At 39.3% G+C, this 21,069-nt stretch overlaps 1 protein-coding gene across 11 annotated transcripts in view; it reads left to right on the top strand.

The window, feature by feature from the left end:
* LOC139978210 (uncharacterized) overlaps nt 1-21,069 on the top strand; it is a 264,286-nt gene that overhangs the window by 116,151 nt on the left and 127,066 nt on the right. For 2 of the 11 annotated variants that reach the window (XM_071988242.1, XM_071988196.1), the window contains exons 18-28: nt 27-114; nt 444-520; nt 9,658-9,694; nt 10,098-10,195; nt 10,413-10,541; nt 12,342-12,490; nt 12,676-12,811; nt 12,998-13,126; nt 13,362-13,461; nt 13,603-13,682; nt 14,520-14,651. The exons of 8 other annotated variants lie outside the window; for them this stretch is intronic. In XM_071988242.1, the coding sequence (XP_071844343.1) occupies nt 27-114; nt 444-520; nt 9,658-9,694; nt 10,098-10,195; nt 10,413-10,541; nt 12,342-12,490; nt 12,676-12,811; nt 12,998-13,126; nt 13,362-13,461; nt 13,603-13,682; nt 14,520-14,651 (1,155 nt within the window). The remainder of the gene's footprint in view (nt 1-26; nt 115-443; nt 521-9,657; nt 9,695-10,097; nt 10,196-10,412; nt 10,542-12,341; nt 12,491-12,675; nt 12,812-12,997; nt 13,127-13,361; nt 13,462-13,602; nt 13,683-14,519; nt 14,652-21,069) is intronic. One more of the 11 variants, XM_071988180.1, reaches the window with a different exon arrangement.

Raw genomic sequence — 21,069 nt, forward strand, 5'->3', positions numbered from 1 at the left:
AAGCTTGTTTTGTTTTCTTGCATCAGGCTCTCAAAACAGGACAGCAACACCCTTGGACTGCAGCTGTAAAGTTACAGAATAAATCAAAGAATTTCTTCAAGGCTCTCTTGCCATGTAAGTTTAACATCATCATCTTGTTCCATTAGAGTTATATTTCATATTAGCAGGTCATGTGACAGGTTTGTCATTTCTAGAGTGTTCATGATTTTTTTCTTCCTCTCAAAGCAATTACATAATATTCTATCAAAATTATCTCAAGAATACCAAATATTAAACTTAACAAATACATTTTCTTCCAATGACGAATACTCTTTGTGAATGACAGTAAAATAAGGATGAAAGGTGTGGATCTTGTGGTATCGTCTTAAGAATCTTTGCAGGGATGTACTGCTGCACTCCGCAGATGATGTTATGATTACCTTTAATTCTATTATTTTACCAAGATGATCATTCAAGAGTTAGGCTGGATACAGATGGTAATGATGTTAGGTCTGACTATATCAATGCCAGTTACATCAAGGTAATTCTACTGTTAAATATAGCTGCTGCTTTTAAACAGTCACATAGAGGCAACTCTTCCTGCTGCTCTATATCTTAGCTGCTTTAGACAATACTGTAGAATAGCTGCCATAGAAATATTAACAGAGTGTCTCTCAACTCTATACTTCATTATGCTGTTTAATGCTAGTAGAGACTTCATGGAGCTATATGGTGTAAGAAAGAGTTGTTGTTTGGTTCCACTAATTCTAGTTTAATTCTATCTTGAAATAAATTTAAATGTGATTGGTTAGTAACAAATCTTCTACAGTAGCCAGTATAACTGTAAAGTATGTAAAGAAAAACATTTAAGTCTACAACATATTATAATGTGGATATTCCTCTCATACAAAGATAGTTATCAAACATTAGATAATCGCGGTAAATCTTCCTTGCTGAACGGATTAATGTAATTTATTTGTGCCCATGTGTTTTATCAGAGTATCTTGTTATGAGATAGAAATTAATTCTATATGAGCAATTGGATACAGATGGTAGTGATATTAGGTCTGACTATATCAATTCCAGTTACATCAAGGTAATTCTACTGTAAACTACAGCTGCTGCTTTTAAACAGTCACATGACTAGAGAATATGAGTAGAGAAAGATAAATTGTCACTAAACAGGATACCAAGATAAGGTTGCGCAGTGACGCACTCCAATATTTGATTGTATATGGAGTAAAAGAACACAGATTTTGCCCCGCCACTCTTTGTAGACATCATGAAGCATTTAGAGGGATTGAATTTCATGTCCCAAAGCGTAGCCCAGGATTCAAGAGCCTTCAGATCTTTTTGGAGGATGAGATGGTCGTCAAATGAGTGAATAGGCCTATACAGCAAAGCATTATCCCCAAATAAACGAAGTTGCGATTTCATGTGATAATTAATGTCTTTTATATAGCATAAGAACAGAACTGGGCCAAGACAGGTGCCTTGTGGAACTCCTGAGAGAACAGGAGCGGATGTTGATGATATTCCATCGATAATCACACTTTGGGTCATATGTGACAAGAAACTATTGATCCAACAGGAGAGATCTCCCCGAATTCCATAATGGCTAATCTTGGTCATCAATTTACGATGAGAAACTACATCAATTGCCTTAGAAAAATCAAGAATATTAATATCAACCTAGGTATTCTTATCATAATAGTGATCTAAATATGAAATAGACATGAGAAGCTGAGTAGTACACGAAAGACTTCTAAAACCATGTTGTAGGTCTGTTAAAATGGCATGATTGTCCAAATGATCCATAATGTGTTTCACCACTATTTGTTCTAACATGTTCTGTTATTATGCTGCTTAATGCTAGTAGAGACTTCATGGAGCTCTGTAGTGTAAGAAAGAGTTTGGTTCCACTAATTCTATTTTAATTCCATCATGAAATAAGTTTAGATGTGATTGGTTCATAAATGATCTACAGTAGCCAGTACAACTGGCTTCAATGTACAAGAAAAACATTTAAGTCTAATACATATTATAATATGAATTATAAGAATATTCCTCTCATACAAAGATAGTTATCAAACATTAGATAATCGTGGTAAATCTTCCTTGTGTTTTATCAGAGTTAACATCTTCTTATGAGATGGAAATTAATTCTTTATGAGCAATTGCATATGTGATTGGAAGACAAAAAGAGATGTAGGATAACTGGCCAGCAATATATTAGCAATATGTAACTTGATTACTCTTAAGAATAGCTGCAGATTTTGCAGCTAAAGTTTCCTTTTCAATATCAAAACATTTTCTTTTTTTGTAATATAATTACACTCCTTTAGCGATTATACTCAATAAAGTAAACCTGGTTTGGGTTAATGTCTCAATTTATATTTGTCCTTAAATACCTGTTGCAAGTCTCTGCCGGTAGGCTGGTGATGGGCTGAATTAACAACCGTTGCATTTTGTCTTTGTTATAGTCCACAGATGTGATTGAAATATGTCATATATAGTAACATTGCCATTGCTTTGAAGTTTGCTATTATAGAACTCAAGATGGTGGTATTGCTGGCTGCAAGGTATTGTTTTGGGTACAACAGCTATCATTGCAAGAATTAGGGATTAATCAATGGTCTACCTTGCATTTATCTCAGGGTAATGCATGAACATGGATATAATTCTATCGCTGGATGTACTCTGCGGTAACAGCTCTTGAGTTCATAGTCCTGCAATTAATGCAGGGTAGACGGTTGATTAATGTTCATTAATACAAAGCACTAAATACATGTTAATTTTCATTTCGAAATGTTACGATTTAATAAAAACCTTTTGAAGGAAAATAACCAACAATTTTCTTGAAGTTGTGCCCCATTTGTCTTTACTTAAATTATAATTAAAGGTCTCAAGACATGTTAATGCACAAGTGAAATGACAATAATTAGCCTATTCATTGAACAACACTAGTTGTACAGCATAATGATCTGATGCAAAGGCATACATTGCTTGTGTCCAAGCATAGCAAAATGAGAAGGAAGTGACACTAGGGCATTGGTGTACAATAGATATGTACTAAGTATAGAACACTATATACTGTGCTAAGCTATATAGTTAAATTCACAGCGCGTACTCCCTCACCTCATATAACCTATGCATTACCGTATTAACCTCGCTCTAGCATCTGGCAATTGTCTGTATGTGAGTGTGGCCATCTCCCTTCCGTAATTGCCAACCTTTTGCGCAAGTATCGCTCTTTCATTGCTCTTAATAAAGCTTAAAATTTCAATCACATCATATAATATTATCGTTGTTTTTGTAATTCTATTTCATCTGTTCAACGTCCTGCACGTTTGAACTGCTTCTTGTCTATTAAAACGTTTTATTTTTCTTGATTTTCGAACGTTTTTGATTGCCTCCTGAGCGTTGTTCACGAAGCGTGGCTAGGCCCAGGGGAAGAAGAAACCGCCGGCGAAGGAACCCCAGGCGGCCATTCGAGATGGCATAAGCCCTAAACTTGGGGGATCAGAGGGCGCCATACGAGATGGCTCAAGCCCACCCCAAGAACGGGTATCGATACAAGATGGAACTAATTCCCGTGCGGCGTTGGCACAGCCACGGCCGCGGCCCCAAGAGGGTCCATCCACATCAGGTCATGTGGAGTCCAGAAGCCCCCGCAGGCAGGCGGTGGCGGACTTATTCACGTCTACTCCGGGGTCATGGGACCACAACCGGAGAGATTTCTCGGGGTTCTCCCCGGAAAGTACGGAACGGCGTCGAAGCAGGAGTAGAAGCCGTACCCACAGCCGTAGTCGTGGTAGGAGCCGGGAGAGACACCGGCGACCTCGACACAGGTCGAGGTCTGGCACGTCGCCATCGTCCTCGAGTGGACATTCTTCTGGGCGGCACAGAGCCAAGAAACGCAAGAGGAGACAGTCCCTAGACTCGGGATAGGCTCTCCTTTCCCAGGTCAAAGACCTCCTCGGACAACTATTACAAAAGCCAGGTCAACAGGACCCGGAACAACAGGTGGCACCGTCCATTCCACAACAACTGGCGCCACCGCCAGCAACGGTTACGGACGATCACGCCCCCGAGGAGGCCCAGGTGGATCCCTGGGAGGACGCCTCCTCCAGAACTGACGACGCTCTGTCGATTGCAGCTAGTGCCCGCCTCCTCAGTGGAGATTCCGAGGCGGACGACGAGGAACCCCTACGTGGCACAGAAATTTCGGCGGAAGTCTTTGAGAAGGCGACGGCAGTCCTCCGCAGAGTCCTCGGCTTCGACGAAAAGCTGGATGCGCGTGCCCAGGAGGGGCCGGCATCCAAACTCACATGGAACGCTGCTTCCCAAAAGCCTCGAGCCTCCATCCCGGTGGATGTGGAATGTAGAGAACGGTTCGAGGAGATGGCACAGGGGAAACGCTGGACAGCCTTCCAGCGATCAGCCCATCGCACTTTCCATGTAGGCGATGAAGACTGGAAAGTTTTTTTACACCGCCCCACATCCCGCCTCAGGTGAAGGAGAGACTTCGGTCGGCGGGTGCTTTGGATGGCAAAGACAAATTCAGGGAGACGGGTGCACAGACCCTAGAATCCTCCCTGTTTGACATAGATAGGGCCTCCCGTGCGGGGATGAAGTACTCGTCGGCCTTATTGCTTTTCGCCGTGCTGTTGAACAGATTGTTCCAACAAGCCCAGGCATCGGGTACTCCCGTAAAGATACCGCCGCCATCACTGCCCTCCTGGGACCCGTTTCCAGGATGGTATTAGAACAGTTTGCCCGCGTCTCGGTTAAGGCCACCTTGACACGCCGGGACCTGGTTTTGAACTCCCTGAATTGGTCGTCCAGATCCACGGCGGACGGGTTCCGCAACTTACCAATCCTGGGCAGTAACCTCTTCAGTGGCAAGTTTGATGAGAAACTCCGGGAAGAAGCAGAGAGAATGAAGTCTCTGAGGGAGGCAGACGAGCACATGTCCCGCTCGGCCTCATCCTCGCGCTCAAGATATGACTCACGACAAAGTAGCCGCTTTAAGCAACCGAGATCCAGCTACAGTCAGAGTCGGGGTGCCCCGCGAGCACAGCAACAATCTGCTCCTTTGCGGCCCGAACACAGGCCGTACCGCCTGCAATACCGCGGAAGCTGCGACCGCGCTAAACGGCCCTAGGGATGCCCACCCCACTGTAGCGCCCAAGGCCAAGGTTGGGGGGCGACTAAGAGTTTTGGGGGCTCACTGGGAGGAAATCGACTCAGGAGCATGGGTACTGGACGTGGTAAAACGGGGCTACAAGATAGAGTTCTCGTCTACCCCACCCCAATATGGCCTCTAAACAACCACGCCAGTACCCGAGATACCGGAAAAGCGGGCCGCCCTAGAGGACAAGATCAACAGTCTCCTCAAAAAAGGCGCCATTACGCGGGTCACCGCCGCAGATGCGGACTGCCCCCTCTTCCGGTCCTCCTTCTTCCTCACGCCGAAGAAGAACCGGACTTGGAGGCCCATCCTAAACCTCAGACCTCTCAACAGGAGGTTCGTCCGACCGGAGAGGTTCAGGATGGAGACCCTCACATCAATCCTTCACCTGCTGCGCCCAGGGATGTGGGCATCCTCCGTCGATCTAAAGGATGCCTACCTATATATTCCCATCCGACGCGAGGAACAGAGATTCCTCGCGTTCAGGTACACAGCGAAAGTGCTACCATTTGGCCTCTCCACGGCACCCAGGGTTTTCACCAGGGTAACGAGGGCAGTCCTGACTCACCTCCGTCGAAACGGGGTAATGGTGTTCGCCTACCTAGACGATTGGATAGTACTCAGCAACTCCCAGCGGGGAGCACTCGCCAGTACAAACGCCACCGTCTCCCTCCTGACGAGACTGGGCTGGTTAATCAACGTCAAATAAAATCCAACCTCGTGCCCGCTCAATAGATCATTTACTTAGGGGCCCGTCTCGACCTCGGCGACGTACTCACCTCATATAACCTATGCATTACCATATTAACCTCACTCTAGCATCTAGCAATTGTCTGTAAATGAGTGTGGCCATCTCCCTTCTGTAATTTCCAGGCCGCACTGGTGCGGCACCGGACAGAGAAGGGGGAGAGGACCGAGCCTAGTTGCCACGGTCAGAGAAATACTAGGCAAACGGAATACCCCAGCGCTCACGTGGAAGCGCCTGTTGGGGAAGATGGCAAGCGTCACAGACCTTCTGGACCTGTGCAGACTCAGAATGCGGCCGCTCCAGCGGCACCTCCTCAAACACTATTCCCCGGACAGATCGTCCTGGCAGACGCACTGTCCAGGGGGTATCTCGACAATGTGCAATGGGAGCTCTCACGAACGTGGACCGACCACGTATTCCACCTATTCGGCCGTCGACATGTTTGTGACGGCCAAGAACGCCAAACTACCGACGTTCTGCTCCAGATACCACGACCCACGGGCCTGGAAGGGTCTCTCGGTATACGCCTTTCCCCCACTGGGATTACTCCGCAGAGTTCTCACGATACTTTCTCACGGGACGTGGAAGCGGACATGCTTTTGATCGCTCCTTGCTGGCCCAATCAAGCATGGTTCCCACTCATCATCGAGATGCTGGTGGACCTACCATTCAAATTCCCACCGGCCGCCAAGCTCCTCTCCCAACGGAGCGGCCAAATAACCCACCCCGACATCACGAGCCTCCATCTAGCTGCGTGGAAACTCTCCGGCTCTCGCTCCAAACAGCAGGGTTTCCACCGGAGGTTGCGGACATTGCAGTGGATGCCCGCCGGCAGTCCACGATTAAAACATACGATTCAAGACTGCAACGATACTACGTTTGGGCCAGGGACAACACTGTTGATCCCGTGGAGGCCTAAGTAGACCAGTTGGCGACCTTCCTACTTGAACTCTTTCGGGAAGGAAACAAATAAGCACAATTAGAAATTACCGCTCTGCAATAGCGGCAGTTCACAGCGGATTTTCCGATGGCTCCACAGTAGGAACCAACCCGGTCCTCCGCCAGGTCTTAATGGGCATGTTTCACAGGCGCCCCTCAAGGCGCCGCCTGGCCCCATCATGGGCTCTCCACGAGGTCTTGACGACCCTCGCGGGCTCTCCGTATGAGCCGCTACACAATACACCATTGGACAAGCTCACACACAAAACCCTGTTTCTGGTCGCGGCCGCCTCGGCTAGACGCAGAAGCTGCCTCCACGCGCTCGCCCTCCAACGGGGGTTCACGAGGTTCAAACCAGGAGGAGTCAGGTTACTACCTGACCCACACTTCCTCCCAAAGAATCAAACAGTAACCTTCACTCCTAACGAAATCTTCCTCCCGAGTTTGTCACAAGCCTCGTCGATCACGGAAGACAAGCGCTGGTGCCCCGTCCGAGCCCTTAAGTGTTACATAGAAGGACCAAACAACTACGTACCTCGGACAGGCTCTTCATTTTACCAAGGTCAGCTTACACCCCGGCCTGAAAGGACACCATTTCACGGTGGATGGCCAACCTAATACGTTCCCACACCCAGCCTGGGGAACCCGTCCGAGCGCACGACGTGCCAGGCCACGCCACATCCAGGGCATGGTTCCAGGGGGTTCCCCTGGAAGATATTATGAAGGCGGCGGCCCGGAAGACTCCGTCCTCCTTTGTCCCCTGCTACCTCACAAACACCCCTGCCACAGAAGGGGATTTTAACCGAGCGGCCCTAGGTTCGCCGCCCGCGAGACCCTCGGCCCACCGCCAGTGCTCCTGTGTCACGAATGCATAGGTTATATGAGGTGAGGGAGTACGCACTGTGAATTCCCCAAACCTTACCTGGTTTGTGAATTAACGAGCGACGTACTCACCTCATATAACATCCCGGCCAGCATCCCCACGATGGGGGACCTCACGGACGGAACCATACAACCACGTCAGATACCCTCCTCGGATACCAGGGGAGCTGGCCGCACAGATATGACCACGTGACCGCCTTTTTCCTCCCAGGGAATTTCGAGGGATTCGTGGGGGTCCCGCCTACACCCACTGACGACCCACCAACAACCCATTCCGGACCCACCTGTCACCCACCACAGCCCACCAAGGGCTCTTCAGGTGAGAATGAATTTTTGGATGTATCCTCGGGGTTTCCGCCCCATGGTCGGTCCTCTCCCCCTTCTCTGTCTGGTGCCGCACCAGTGCGGCCTGGAAATTACGTAAGGGAGATGGCCACACTCACATACAGACAATTGCCAGATGCTAGAGCGAAGTTAATACAGTAATGCATAGGTTATATGAGGTGAGTACGTCGCTCGTTAATTCACAAACCAGGTAAGGTTTGGGAATTTTGGGTCATTAGCACATGAACAATTCCATCAAGAAAGTTCTAAACCAAACAGCTAACTTTTGTGTAGTGCAATTGCTTTAACATTCGATCACACAGAAATAGGCATAGGATCATACCAGGATCGTTAGGCCTTTTTTCCTAGGTGACTGCTTAATGCGATTATATTCACATCAAATACCAGCATTTTAAATAAGATTATCGTTGTTGAACGCACCCTAATATCAGCATGGTACATGAGGTTATCGTTGCTATGGTCATTATACTTCATGCTGCAAGCTAGCTTTCTCAGTTTAGTGATCATTTTGCCAAGGGGTGTTAACACCGAAGGAGCTTGTTGCTATACCATTCTTTGTTTGCCTGAACTAGCTTGGGAAGAAAGCTGGGATCTGGATTAAGCTTAACGAGATACCAATTCTATTTTCAACTTCTATTAATTAGCCATTGAGTTTACCTTGCATTATCCATAGGTTAATGCATGGTCAGCTGATGTCAACTGGCCAATCAGATTTGAGAACATTTAACAAATATGAATTAATTATGCTCTATTATATTCCCGGTGGAAGTTGTCATGTTTCCTGCAGATAGAAACATTAAAACTCTTAATATACTGGTATGAGGGATGATAACTTCTACAGCAGGTAGCATAGAGTGGAATAAGTAAGTACTATTCATTAAATAAGTGACTTAAGAAGTGTATATGAGAGTGTATATACTTATTCCCTGTGTAATGTATGTCTTAAACATAATTTTAGAAAACAAAGATCAATAGAAACCCATTGTTGTTCAGATTTGTATATGAAGTAACCACATGCTACACGACGGCTACCATTATTGATGTGGAGTGTGTACACAATAGTTATTCGAAATGTCCCAGAAATTTGTAATCTCGTAGCTCAAATCTTGCCAATTACTAATAATCCTTTAGTGGACTAAGGAACAAAACTGAAGATACCTATTCTGTGTGTGGAGGGGGGGGGGGGGGTCAGAGGGTGGTGCCAGACTATGTTCACACTGAAATACAAGTAATTGCTTTCAAATATGTCCACTGCAAATCAGGAATATGTTATCTTTGCTCATATAGAAAGGGATATGTTGGTGAGGATATGCCAACAGTAATACTATAGCTGTTTTAGTTTCACTGTTTAGACCTCGATTAGAATTTAAACTGGTTTACAATTAGTAAAACTAGTCTTTGAAGAATTAAATACAGTATAGGACAGAAGATTCAAATTTGTATTAGAAAACTTTTACCTACCAGGGCATAACTAAGTATTCAAATTTGTGTAGCATTTTCAATAGCTCTGAATTTTCTTCTCATTGAATAAGATTTGTAGAAATCTGCAATACATCTTTACTCATTACAGAACTACCAGGGGAAGGTCTCGTTCATAGCAGCACAAGGTTTGTATAGATCGTTATTATTTATCATTTGTTGGAATAACTGTCCAGTATAGATTGATCGCTTGTAAAACATTCTGAGCTTGTACTCTATATTAGACGAACATCAGTGTCCAAGGATATGTCTAAGTTGATGTTCTTCTAGGAAGACTTGCTTGAATTATTGCCTCAATTAAATATCATGTGTTTGTACAGAACAAACTATGTCAAAAAATGTTTCTTTTTTTACAATGAAATGATTCCTTTTGTGTGGTTACTTGTGAATATCTCTTTAGAATAGCATTTGATATAATAAGGACATGTTGTGATAGTTACTAGAAGATTAAAGTATAAATCATTGATCTCCATAACCAGCTGTTTTTGATATATTTTTGATGTTCCTGTTATATTTCTTACTGTTCTGAAGCACCAAGGGAAGGTACAAAGGAAGATTTCTGGAGGATGGTTTGGAAGGAAGATGTAGAGACAATAGTGATGCTGGCAGATAAAGATGGAACCGAGCAGGTAAACATTACATGGATTGATATATATATATATATATATATATATATATACGTATGCAAGGAGTAAATGTGAAATCAATAAAAGGAGCAAAGTAAAGATAGTATTAAAAGAGAGATGTTTTGAACCACACTAACATTGTCAAAACCATAGCAGATCAATATACTGTAACATGTTTGCATTTCTGTGTATTTTTTTATTTTTATTTCAATAACAACAGCATTCTAAGGATGCACAATACTGGCCAAAAAAGGTCAACAGAACCCAGAAATATGGTGCTATCACAGTACTGTTGATGGAGACAACAGCCTTCAGAAGCTACATACTCAGAGAAATGAATGTTATCAAGGTATGACTTAATATTTTACTCTGCTAACATGATGAATATAAATCAAACTCATATCCACAAAAAAAACTCTCATTTGTCTGTGACTATTCAGTACTAAGGTCCTGTTGATTAGTAATTCAATTTAAGGCACATTAATATGAAGTGATTGTTTGCCATATTATGTTTGTGTTTGGACAAATGTCATAAGAAAATACACAGAAGCTGTTTAATCAACATTTGATATTTATTTATATAAGCAATTTTAAAAATACAATAATACAACTAAGTACAGAAAGATGTTAGTTAATGCTTAGAACAAATATTACCATGTTTGGTGCTTATAAAATATCTTAACACTCGAAGGATAGAAACTATCTGTAATTCTCATGGAGTCCTTATAGTGCCAAAGTCTATTTCTAGAACAAAGATATTTGTGTTTTCCATTAGCTGTGGTGTGAATCATCTTCCAAAATGAATTGAAGATATTTCAATGCTTGCACCTAGTAAAGTGGAGATATGGCAGACCTGTGCCAATAATGTGCTTAGCACTCCTTATTGTAGATTCTACTTGACTAGGATTATTTTCACTTATAACCAAAGCAGACTATAATATTCATTTTTGATTGCATGACAGCATGGCAGTTGTAAAATTATGCTTCAATATTATGTTTAAATAGTCATTCGGAGCAAAGAGTGATAGTTTTCTTTTTGATTAACCATCATATGTTGTTGTTGTTTTATTCTCCTTTCCACACTCTTCATCACAATAAGATGCTTGCTTGAATTGCTATAAATTGTACAACATAGCAGCGTTAGAACCTTACTTTGTTATGATGCCATTAATTAGTTGTCAATATTGTCCCACAAACCATATTCTAATCCTTGGTGGCTACACATGTGTAAAGACACGGGGGGGGGGGGGGGGCATTGATTCCCAATAATGTATTTGTTCTGATGAGTTGTAACTGTACAGCTTAGAAGAAGAAGTTTCACAGGAAGAAGATAACAAGATGAAGGAAGGAAGATTAAATTGAAGGAGGGGCTTGATTTGGTGTCATGACACAGTGATAGTAACCTTGGATCATTGAACAAGATCAAGCTGTTTGTTCATTATTCTCTGATCTCTTGTGGTAAAATTGTTTGAGAATAATTTCAGAATCATACATTTAAACAATGTGGACTCAGTCAATTGTTTTAGTTTTGTGTAATGCATAGCATTGCTATTTCAAAGAAATGAATTTTATCAAGGTAGGAATATTACTACTTATACATGTGCTCTGATTTTATTAATTACAACTGTTATAGGCAAAAACATCAGTCCTGCTGATGCAGTCAAACAGCTCGCAGAATGCACACCTTAAGAAACTGAATGGCAAACATCTCTAAATAGATATGTATGAGGTATATCTAGTTTATAAAAGACACATAAGGAGGAAGCAAATGTTTATCATTTTACAATTTCTTTAAATTATTGTACCCCATATGAGAAAATCAAACAGATTGACTATATTACATCACAATAGTGTACTTGTGTAACTTGTGTTGCAGAGGAGCACCATCTACAGAATCAGAGGTGTTATTTTTATTTGATTTATATAATTGGGATTACTTAAATAATCATCTGTCATTTGTTACTCTTGTTTCGTCTCTCATGATGATGCAAGAATGAAAGAAAAATATTGTACAGTGAATGAATTTAGATTTTATTTGCTGCCATCCCACATGGCTGTGTTGTTTACAGTAGATCTGTTCAGAATAATTAATTCTATGTTGACTTTTTGCTGCTTCACTTGTGTGTTATTTATTACATTTTTACATCAGGGTAATGAGAGAGTTCATACTGTAAGACAGTATGAGCTTCCATGCTGGAAGTATGGAGGTGTTCCTGCTGAGTCTGCTGACCTCATCTCTGTCATCAAACAGATCAAGAATCATCAGAAAGGAGGCAAACATTTACTGGTTCATTGTAGGTAAGAACACACAGAGTGGAAATAGAAATGTTTAATCCCAGAACATTTCACATTCCTCATTTAACTATTTAATACAGACTCATACAGGATGCTCTAATTGAGGTGATTAACTTTCCTATAGAGTTCATTGAAGACAATTGTTGAAAAATTTATTCATTTTGTATCTCTCATATCTCTTTTTGAAGTAATGGTGTTGGTGCTACTGGTGTATTCATTAGTCTCTATGATCTGATGGATGTCATTAAAACCAAGAAGGAAGTCAGTGTCTTTGATGTCATAGAAGGAATGAGAAAAGACAGGGTGAACATGGTACTGACTAAAGTAAGTATATTTGAAACATAGAGTAATGTTGTTGGTGCTACTGGTATATCCATTACTAGTAACTATGATATAATTGTGACTGTAAGAATTGATGCTCAGGAAATACTGAATCAGTTTGTAGAAAGACAACAAGTCTCTAGAATTCTGTACATTTGATGAGGTCAATATGCTTCTTTTCAATGTTAGCTCCAGTATCTGTTCATCTCTGATGCTTTGTTGGAAGCCATGTTGTCTCCAGACTCCCAGATGTCATGTGATCAACTCAAGAAACTTGAACTCTCAGCCATGAAGGCAAAATGCAAGAAGGAATTCCAGGTAGGTGTATTACTGAATGATGATTAACAATAGATTGTTTTAAGTGTTATATGAAATATGCTGTATTACCAAATGGTGTATTAATTTATGGTGTATTACTTAGTGGTGTACTACTTTATGATGTAATTAATATATCAGTAATTTGGTATTCAATTAGAAATGTAAAGCAATATTACATGATGAGCATATTCAATGTGTATTAATCTAAAGAGAAATAATGCATGAATTTGTTTAGATTTTGCAAGAAACTACCAAACATCAGGAGGACTTGGCAACCCGAGCAGGAAATTCATCTGAAAATAATCATAAGAACAGGTTCCCTGATCTCCTTCCAGGTGAGCTACTGTCATTAAGTTTTAGATATGTAACAATTAAAACATAGGTTTATAACATGGTTCAATAAAATTGCCACCCCAATTTAGATATTGATGGTAGGTTAATTACATTATTGAAATTTCTATATTACTCTTTTACAGTGGACAAATTCAGACCAGTCTTGAAATCCCCAGGCAACGTATTTGGGTCCAATGATTACATCAATGCTACTTTTGCCAAGGTTTGTTTTTAAGTACCTCTCTGGTTTCTAAATACTTTATATCAAATCTAAAAGCAACTGATTTTTTTTGTTATAGAAAAATTTCCCACATGTATATGCATCTATTATGTCAAACACTTATAGTGTTGTGAACCCTCGTGTATATTTAATATATGCAGATGTATGTATATACTCTGTTAAATTTTCCCTTAAATGATTTCCAGGAATTAAACATATATAGAGTGTGATTGGCTGCTGCTGTCTTGTGATAGAAACATTAAGTTATGATTGGATAAAAGTGACATGTACTAACCTTGTGTGGCTGTTTTGTAAGCAAATTCAGTCTTACTGTGTACCTTTACCGTGTAAGGTCTCTGTGTGCAAGGCAAATAAAACATATTAAAGGCAATAAAACAAATTAATACCACTGCTTATGTAGGGTTCAACGTATTAATTCTAAATCAATCCTGCGTAATAAAAAGAACAAAATCATTATATATCTCTGTTGGACTGGTAATTTACATTATTTGTGTCGTCCCTGCCACACGACTATCAAAATCTCCTAACCAGGACAGGGACGGACACCACAGCATCAGAAAGAATTATTGAAAGCTCATGCAAGATATGTAACCTTCAAAGGACATGTAGATAACGAGTTTAATTTCATTCATTGCATTACCAAGATGTGTGAAATGTGTATGTTCCAGAATGCTCTAACTAATAATGTCATATATATATATATATATATATATATATATATATATATATATATATATATATATATATATATATATATATATATATATATATATATTCATATTTATATATATATTCTGATATATATATATATATTTTCAGGGCATTTCACAGAGGGGGTTTATAATGACCCAAACACCTTTATCCTCAACCTTAGAAGATGTTTGGAGACTGGTCTTTGATTACAACTGTACATCAATTGTAATGTTGAACACCATCGATGATTCTGATGAGGTAGGTGTCTAATAAGAAGCTTGTTTGCACAGGTTAATTTTTGAAGCCGTACAGGTAACAGAACATTTGAGTTTTAATCAAGAGTTGCATTAATTCTTATACCAGCGAATGTACAATAACTTAAAACACCATATTTACCATATATTGATATGGTATCCTAAATGTTCATCTTGCTACACAACAGCTCATATGAGTGACATTCATTTAAATGAAAGAGATTACATGCTCATTATCTTAATCGCAAAGAAAATGCACAAACTTCAGAATTATTTTCCTAACTGAAAAGAAACTTTTTTGTCTTGCATGTGTGAAGTCTGCTGATTGCATGATTTTAAAGTAATGACTACCTTATTTCATATTTCCTAAGATTTACTTGATGTGTAAGGGATAGTCCGAGAAAGATAAAGAGGGGAAGAAACTTCATTTAAATCATTTATAAATCCTTAAATTGCTTATTTATTAAACAAAGTAGTTGGGTTTGTGCTTCATTGAAGATTGTTATGTTGTGGTTTGTTTGTTAGAATTCAAATTGTGTTTTAAATGACAGCTAGTAGAAGTATATACTTATTACACAAAATATTATCATCCTAACATGTTCTGTAAATATGTAAGTAATAATGTTTTGGTTTATTTCAGATGTATTTAAGTACCATAAACCATCATTTTATATAGTCAAGGTAGCTATTTTTTTCAAAAGAATTTCTTCAGGGACACATGTTCCATTTTTATCTCAATACATTATATATATAGAGATATTGTAACAGTAAGTGGGACTCTCTCTTTTCTTAAAAAATTTTCAGCGTCTACATACAGAGCTCTTTTTCTCTGGAATTTCCAGAGCAAGAATATATCATATAGACCAACAAAAGTTACTATTTTTAATTCGAGAAATTTATCTCATTCTATGCCTTTTTCACCGATTTATGTCCAAATCGGACTGAAAAACGATTGTTGCAGACCCTTTTTGCACACGCTCCAAAACTTTTTTGTAGGGAACTTTTGCCCACGTTTTCCTGCTCATTTGTTAATTATTATTCAATGTCTATGGTTTATTATGGGCACGTGACGTATTACTTCTCAGCGATTGGTTTGTTATCTGTTTTATGAAAGAGAATAGAATAGAATAGAATTGACTTTCAACAGTGGTATCGTCTAAGATAGGGTCCTATTTATTATATATTTTATTAACATTTTAAACTTTCATTTGTTTTTACAGGTAGGTATGAATAAGAATTTTACTAGTTGTAAATGACAATTTATGGCTTTTATTTGCTTTATTTGATGTTTAATTGGTTTTTCTTTCTTAAAACAACACTGAGCTGCCGCCCCTACTTTTAGTAAAAAGGTCCGTTTTTTTATGATTAAGCCCCGCCTCCAAGTCTGGTTTGTAGCAGATTGGCTATGACTCATGACAGCTACATGTTAGATATACGAAAATGGCTACCCTCGCGACCAATTTTCTGTACTGTAGTTAGGTACGCAAGGTGTAGTGTATTGCATGCTAATTACATATACACATTGTGTACTGTTGAATTTTACGTAGTGCATTTAATTTATATTAGGCCTTCGTTTTTGTAACATCCATTTAAGGATAGTACTGGTGTTTAGGTAGCTTTTCAGAGCAAGGGCCATGATAAGTTTGTTTGATTGCCCTTCATGTATTTTTGTATAATTACGTTAACACATTTTTGTACTTCTGAAGGCTACTTAGGCCTAGGCCTAATGCATTTAAAAAATATATACAGGCCTAGGCCTAGGCCTATTACTATTATTAGGCTTTCAGTGATAGCCACATTAGCATTGTACTGGTGTTCAGACAACTTTTCCTATGAAGGACCAGGGTAAGTTTGTTTGATGGGTACGTATAAATGAGGAGCCGGCCATAGCATCACAACTTTTATAAGACTATAAAAATTGTATAAGGTTATGTTTTATTTATAAGGATATAAGATGTATAAGGTTATAAGGGGTATGTTTAGCTTTCTTTTGAACCTGTGATGTTTGACATAAAATGTACAAAGAATTAAAATAAAATAACAAAATGGAGAGGAACTGACGTGGCTATTAGGGGAGGAGGAGGCCACCTATCACTTTCAAATAAAAACTTGTAATCTTCTTTTACATTATTTTTTCCAAGTCATAAATCCATGAAATCTTCATGTCAGAAAATTTGTGATGGAAAAACGTGGGTCGTTTTGATACTTGGAAGTGGACACAGTTTTGATGGTAGTCACCACTACAGTCTACAGTAACATACAGTAGGTTGATAGGCCTAGCTCTGAAGGCGGGCATCAAGAATATGGTCGAGTTCGCCTCTTCTAATTTGGCCGTTGTCATTGACGTCAAACTATATGACCAAAAAGTCCAACAGAGACTGACCCAAGATGAAGGATACCACATAAAAAACAAGTTCTTAGGTATTTTATGACATTACTAAACCTTGCAACGTCGTTCTTTCGACAAACAGGCAATGAGCGCTAAAGGCAACACTAGCAGGATAAAGTGTAACCTGCAGAGACTATTCGTGGCAAAGTAGCTTAAATGCAAGTTATATATTTGTTGTACCATGATTGATATTGATAATTGTAGAGACAGTCACAGAGCAAAGATTTGAAATTAGGAATCGAAATTTAAACTTCCAGTATTGTCAGAGATACTGCATCATTGATGCTCTTGTTCACTCTGCTACATACCATGAGGCTCACTGTGTGTACTGTTAGAGACAAATCAATTCAAGGTAAGTAACAATATTGGTGTGAAAGTATATTATGTGTGACAGGAGCCTTTAATGGGGAGATTTTTGTGATTTTTATCTCAATACATTACATGTATAGAGAATATTGTAACAGTAAGTGGGACTCTCTCTTCTCTTAAAAAAATTTCAGCGTCTTCATACAGAGCTCTTTTTCTCTGGAATTTCCAGAGGAAGCATATATCATATAGGCCAACAAAAGTTACTATTTTTTTATTTCATAATTGTATCTCATTCTATGACTTTTTCACCGATTTAAGTCCAACAGAGACTGACCCAAGATGAAGGATACCACATAAAAAACAAGTTCTTAGGTATTTTATGACATTACTAAACCTTGCAACGTCGTTCTTTCGACAAACAGGCAATGAGCGCTAAAGGCAACACTAGCAGGATAAAGTGTAACCTGCAGAGACTATTCGTGGCAAAGTAGCTTAAATGCAAGTTATATATTTGTTGTACCATGATTGATATTGATAATTGTAGAGACAGTCACAGAGCAAAGATTTGAAATTAGGAATCGAAATTAAAACTTCCAGTATTGTCAGAGATACTGCATCATTGATGCTCTTGTTCACTCTGCTACATACCATGAGGCTCACTGTGTGTACTGTTAGAGACAAATCAATTCAAGGTAAGTAACAATATTGGTGTGAAAGTATATTATGTGTGACAGGAGCCTTTAATGGGGAGATTTTTGTGATTTTTATCTCAATACATTACATGTATAGAGAATATTGTAACAGTAAGTGGGACTCTCTCTTCTCTTAAAAAAATTTCAGCGTCTTCATACAGAGCTCTTTTTCTCTGGAATTTCCAGAGGAAGCATATATCATATAGGCCAACAAAAGTTACTATTTTTTTATTTCATAATTGTATCTCATTCTATGACTTTTTCACCGATTTAAGTCCAACAGAGACTGACCCAAGATGAAGGATACCACATAAAAAACAAGTTCTTAGGTATTTTATGACATTACTAAACCTTGCAACGTCGTTCTTTCGACAAACAGGCAATGAGCGCTAAAGGCAACACTAGCAGGATAAAGTGTAACCTGCAGAGACTATTCGTGGCAAAGTAGCTTAAATGCAAGTTATATATTTGTTGTACCATGATTGATATTGATAATTGTAGAGACAGTCACAGAGCAAAGATTTGAAATTAGGAATCGAAATTAAAACTTCCAGTATTGTCAGAGATACTGCATCATTGATGCTCTTGTTCACTCTGCTACATAACATGAGGCTCACTGTGTGTACTGTTAGAGACAAATCAATTCAAGGTAAGTAACAATATTGGTGTGAAAGTATATTATGTGTGACAGGAGCCTTTAATGGGGAGATTTTTGTGATTTTTATCTCAATACATTACATGTATAGAGAATATTGTAACAGTAAGTGGGACTCTCTCTTCTCTTAAAAAAATTTCAGCGTCTTCATACAGAGCTCTTTTTCTCTGGAATTTCCAGAGGAAGCATATATCATATAGGCCAACAAAAGTTACTATTTTTTTATTTCATAATTGTATCTCATTCTATGACTTTTTCACCGATTTAAGTCCAACAGAGACTGACCCAAGATGAAGGATACCACATAAAAAACAAGTTCTTAGGTATTTTATGACATTACTAAACCTTGCAACGTCGTTCTTTCGACAAACAGGCAATGAGCGCTAAAGGCAACACTAGCAGGATAAAGTGTAACCTGCAGAGACTATTCGTGGCAAAGTAGCTTAAATGCAAGTTATATATTTGTTGTACCATGATTGATATTGATAATTGTAGAGACAGTCACAGAGCAAAGATTTGAAATTAGGAATCGAAATTAAAACTTCCAGTATTGTCAGAGATACTGCATCATTGATGCTCTTGTTCACTCTGCTACATACCATGAGGCTCACTGTGTGTACTGTTAGAGACAAATCAATTCAAGGTAAGTAACAATATTGGTGTGAAAGTATATTATGTGTGACAGGAGCCTTTAATGGGGAGATTTTTGTGATTTTTATCTCAATACATTACATGTATAGAGAATATTGTAACAGTAAGTGGGACTCTCTCTTCTCTTAAAAAAATTTCAGCGTCTTCATACAGAGCTCTTTTTCTCTGGAATTTCCAGAGGAAGCATATATCATATAGGCCAACAAAAGTTACTATTTTTTTATTTCATAATTGTATCTCATTCTATGACTTTTTCACCGATTTAAGTCCAACAGAGACTGACCCAAGATGAAGGATACCACATAAAAAACAAGTTCTTAGGTATTTTATGACATTACTAAACCTTGCAACGTCGTTCTTTCGACAAACAGGCAATGAGCGCTAAAGGCAACACTAGCAGGATAAAGTGTAACCTGCAGAGACTATTCGTGGCAAAGTAGCTTAAATGCAAGTTATATATTTGTTGTACCATGATTGATATTGATAATTGTAGAGACAGTCACAGAGCAAAGATTTGAAATTAGGAATCGAAATTAAAACTTCCAGTATTGTCAGAGATACTGCATCATTGATGCTCTTGTTCACTCTGCTACATACCATGAGGCTCACTGTGTGTACTGTTAGAGACAAATCAATTCACCTCACGCTGCATTAGAAATGGAATGTTCTGAAATGTGGAAACTATAGAGGTTAATGACAACAGTAGAGAAAATTTGTATTTGCGTCTGTATTTGTTAAAGTCCTATATCGTAGGACTTACTTTTTCAACATTTGTTACTATTCAACATAAAGAGTACTCACTTGGCTTTAAGGATATTGTGAAGAACAATGAGAACTACATCTTAATCAGATCATGCCGTAGTTTTATTGAAAACATCTAAAAGTTAAATAAGTAATATTGGAAATTTATGGTAAGTAACAATATTGGTGGTAAAGTATATTATGTGTGACAGGAGCCTTTAATGGGGAGATTTTTGTGATTTTTATCTCAATACATTACATGTATAGAGAATATTGTAACAGTAAGTGGGACTCTCTCTTCTCTTAAAAAATTTTCAGCGTCTTCATACAAAGTTTTTTTTCTCTGGAATTTCCAGAGCAAGCATATATCATATAGGCCAACAAAAGTTACTATTTTTTTATTCCATAATTGTATCTCATTCTATGACTTTTTCACCGATTTATGTCCAAATTGGGCCAAATCGGGCTGAAACACAGTTGTCTCAAGCCTTTTTTGCACACGCTCTAAAACTTGTTTGTAGGGAACTTTGCCCACGTTTCCCTGTTTTGATGATTAAGCCCCGCCTCCAAGTCTGGTTTGTAGCAGATTGGCTTATGACTCATGACAGCTACATGTTAGATATACGAAAATTGCTACCCTCGCGACCAATTTTATGTTGTTAGGTACGCGGTGTGTAGTGTATTGCACACTAATTCAATATACACATTGTTGTACTGCTGAATGCTACGTAGTGCATTTAATTTATACTAGGCCTTCGTCTGTTTATAGCTCCATGGTTTTAGTAATATCCATTTAAGGATTGTACTCAGGTAACTTTTCAGAGCAACGGTCATGATAAGTTTGTTTGATTGCCCTTGATTGCCCATCAGGTATTTTTAGATAATTACGTATAGGCCTACACATTGTTGTACTGCTGAAGGCTACTTAGGCATTGTTCATCCTATATTAGGCCTAGGCCTTCATTTAGTAATAGCCACATTAGCA

The sequence above is a fragment of the Apostichopus japonicus genome, chromosome 2 (assembly GCF_037975245.1).
Source record: "Apostichopus japonicus isolate 1M-3 chromosome 2, ASM3797524v1, whole genome shotgun sequence".
Lineage (NCBI taxonomy): Eukaryota > Metazoa > Echinodermata > Holothuroidea > Aspidochirotida > Stichopodidae > Apostichopus > Apostichopus japonicus.